At 41.4% G+C, this 2,147-nt stretch overlaps 1 protein-coding gene across 1 annotated transcript in view; it reads left to right on the forward strand.

Annotated features, from left to right (window-relative positions):
• The window catches only part of USP37 (ubiquitin specific peptidase 37), a 78,228-nt gene extending 77,642 nt beyond the window's left edge, over positions 1-586 (forward strand). Inside the window, exon 21 of the mRNA XM_006891942.1 lies at positions 499-586. Coding sequence (XP_006892004.1) covers positions 499-586 — 88 coding nt within the window. The remainder of the gene's footprint in view (positions 1-498) is intronic.
• The last annotated feature ends 1,561 nt before the right edge of the window (positions 587-2,147 follow it).

Raw genomic sequence — 2,147 nt, forward strand, 5'->3', positions numbered from 1 at the left:
GATTGGCACAGGATAGAGCAGGGTTTAGGGCTGTTGTACATAGGGTCGCTATGAGTCGCAAACGACTCAACGGCACATGACAACAACAACAAAACAACAGTGAAATTTAGGTAGTCCCATGGTAGACTTCTCACCCTCCATGTAGGAAACTCAGGTTTGATACCTTCCATGCAAGAGACCCAAGTTTAGTTCCTGATCGACGTACTTCATATACGGCCAGCTTACATCTGTCAGTGGAGGCTTGCATGTTGCTGTGATGCAGAGTTTACAGATAAGACAGTAGGAAGGAAGGCCTGAAGGTCAGCTTCCAGAATCAGCCAGTGGAAACCCTGTGAATCATAGTTGGTGCAGAACCAGGCAGCTGTCCATTCCATGACAGGGCAGTAGCTAACAACAGTGCCGCAGATAGAATTGTGTGGACTTAACTTAATACCCCTTTTCTGACCTTTTTTATCTTGCTCATCTAATTTTTCTGTTTTATTTTTGTTTAATTTTAAGGGAGATCTTTGATGAGCTGTTGGAAACAGAAAAGAACTCTCAGGCATTAAACCTGGAAGCAGGGAAGACTACTCGTCAGGCCTCATGAGGAACAATCTCCTGGGTTGGCAGCGTGCACTGCATACTCTCACTGCCTCCCACCTCCCCTCTCTCTGCACAAAGAGAACTCTACTTGATGCGGGAGCAACACACAGCTCAGGGCCAAAACAAAAGACAAAAATTGTCATTATGCTGAAAGCTCCATGCTATTTTATGGAAATTTTGGTGTCACACCTGTACCTGATTTTCATTTTTTTCCTCCTACAAGAGTGACACTTCTATTGTCTTAGGAATTTATGTTGTAAATATATATGTGTAAATGCATTCACACACACAGGATGAATGGATCTGTAAAGAATTAGAATGAGTCACCAGACTATGCTCAAGTACGCTTGCGGTTTGGAGAAGGAAGGAAAGTGTCAATTTGTTCACCTGAGAAATGTGTGGAGACAAACACACACCAGTTGGCATTTAGCTTTCATGTTCCTTGGGTAGTTGCACTTAAATCTGTACTTTCATTTGTCTCTCATTAGTAAAGTTCACTGGAATACCACTTCTCCATGTTACACTAATGACAGTTTTTCTTCCTTACAATGGAAGGCAATTTCTGTCACCTGACTTGAGGAGCTCTCTCCCTTTACCCCTAGTCATTTCATGGATATGTAATGCCTTTGCTGTTTACATGCAGTCCCAAAAAATGGATTGTTGGTGCTTCGGAATGTGTTACAGTCCCACGTTTGGTGTTCATTGTACACACTGCGTATCTGTAAAGGTTCTTTCATAGTATCTTCCTCACATATCATCTATACTATGGTGGTGAAGATAATCTTGTATATCTCTTGACTCTCAAATAGAGTCTCAGATAGACTCAAGAGGTATGTTCTTGTGTTAAAGATAAAAAGCTAAAAGCCCTCCTACCAGTGTGGAATGAAGTGTGTGGGCTGTACGATAAAGCTGGAGGTTGAGTTTGACCCTGTTTGCTGTCTGGCTTTGTCCTTGAAACAGTGTGGAAATGAAATGTGATTGGGTTAGGTAATCCCAAGAACTAACAAAGGTGCATAATATTTATCTTACTTTTTAGGTGCTTTGGGTTGAGGCTACATGAGGTACACCATAAAGTATTTCATGAGTCCTCAGCTGACAGACTGGCTTAGGTAAGCAGTTGTAGACCCACATAAAGAATGAGTTTGAGGGTAGACTTCTGATCACAAAATAATTTTGTGAGCCTAGGTATCGGTCGAGTCTCAGAGTTAAAAATAGCAAAATAGAGCCTTAGAGCCTTGCTTTTTTTTTTTTTTTTTGGTTTGGTTTTGCTTTTCTTTTCTTATAAATGAAGATTATTCTTCAGTTCCAAAGTAGGAACAAAACCACATCAGTTTTTCTAGGATGAGAAAATATTTTTCAAATTCTTGGCACAGAGGTTGCTTCTTTGTGACAGATTTCCTCCGGAGAGGTCGGGCGCTGCTACAGAACTAGGATGTGTCCTGACAGAACGTGTTCTGTAGCACCTTTGAATTGGACATCGCCTCAGCATTTTTGCTTAACTCCTGATAAATGCTCACTGTCCTTCCATCTAACACATGATACTCTAGTGTACGTTCACAGCCGGT

This window comes from Elephantulus edwardii, unplaced genomic scaffold (genome assembly GCF_000299155.1).
Source record: "Elephantulus edwardii isolate Elephantulus edwardi_28Jun2011 unplaced genomic scaffold, EleEdw1.0 scaffold00106, whole genome shotgun sequence".
NCBI lineage: Eukaryota > Metazoa > Chordata > Mammalia > Macroscelidea > Macroscelididae > Elephantulus > Elephantulus edwardii.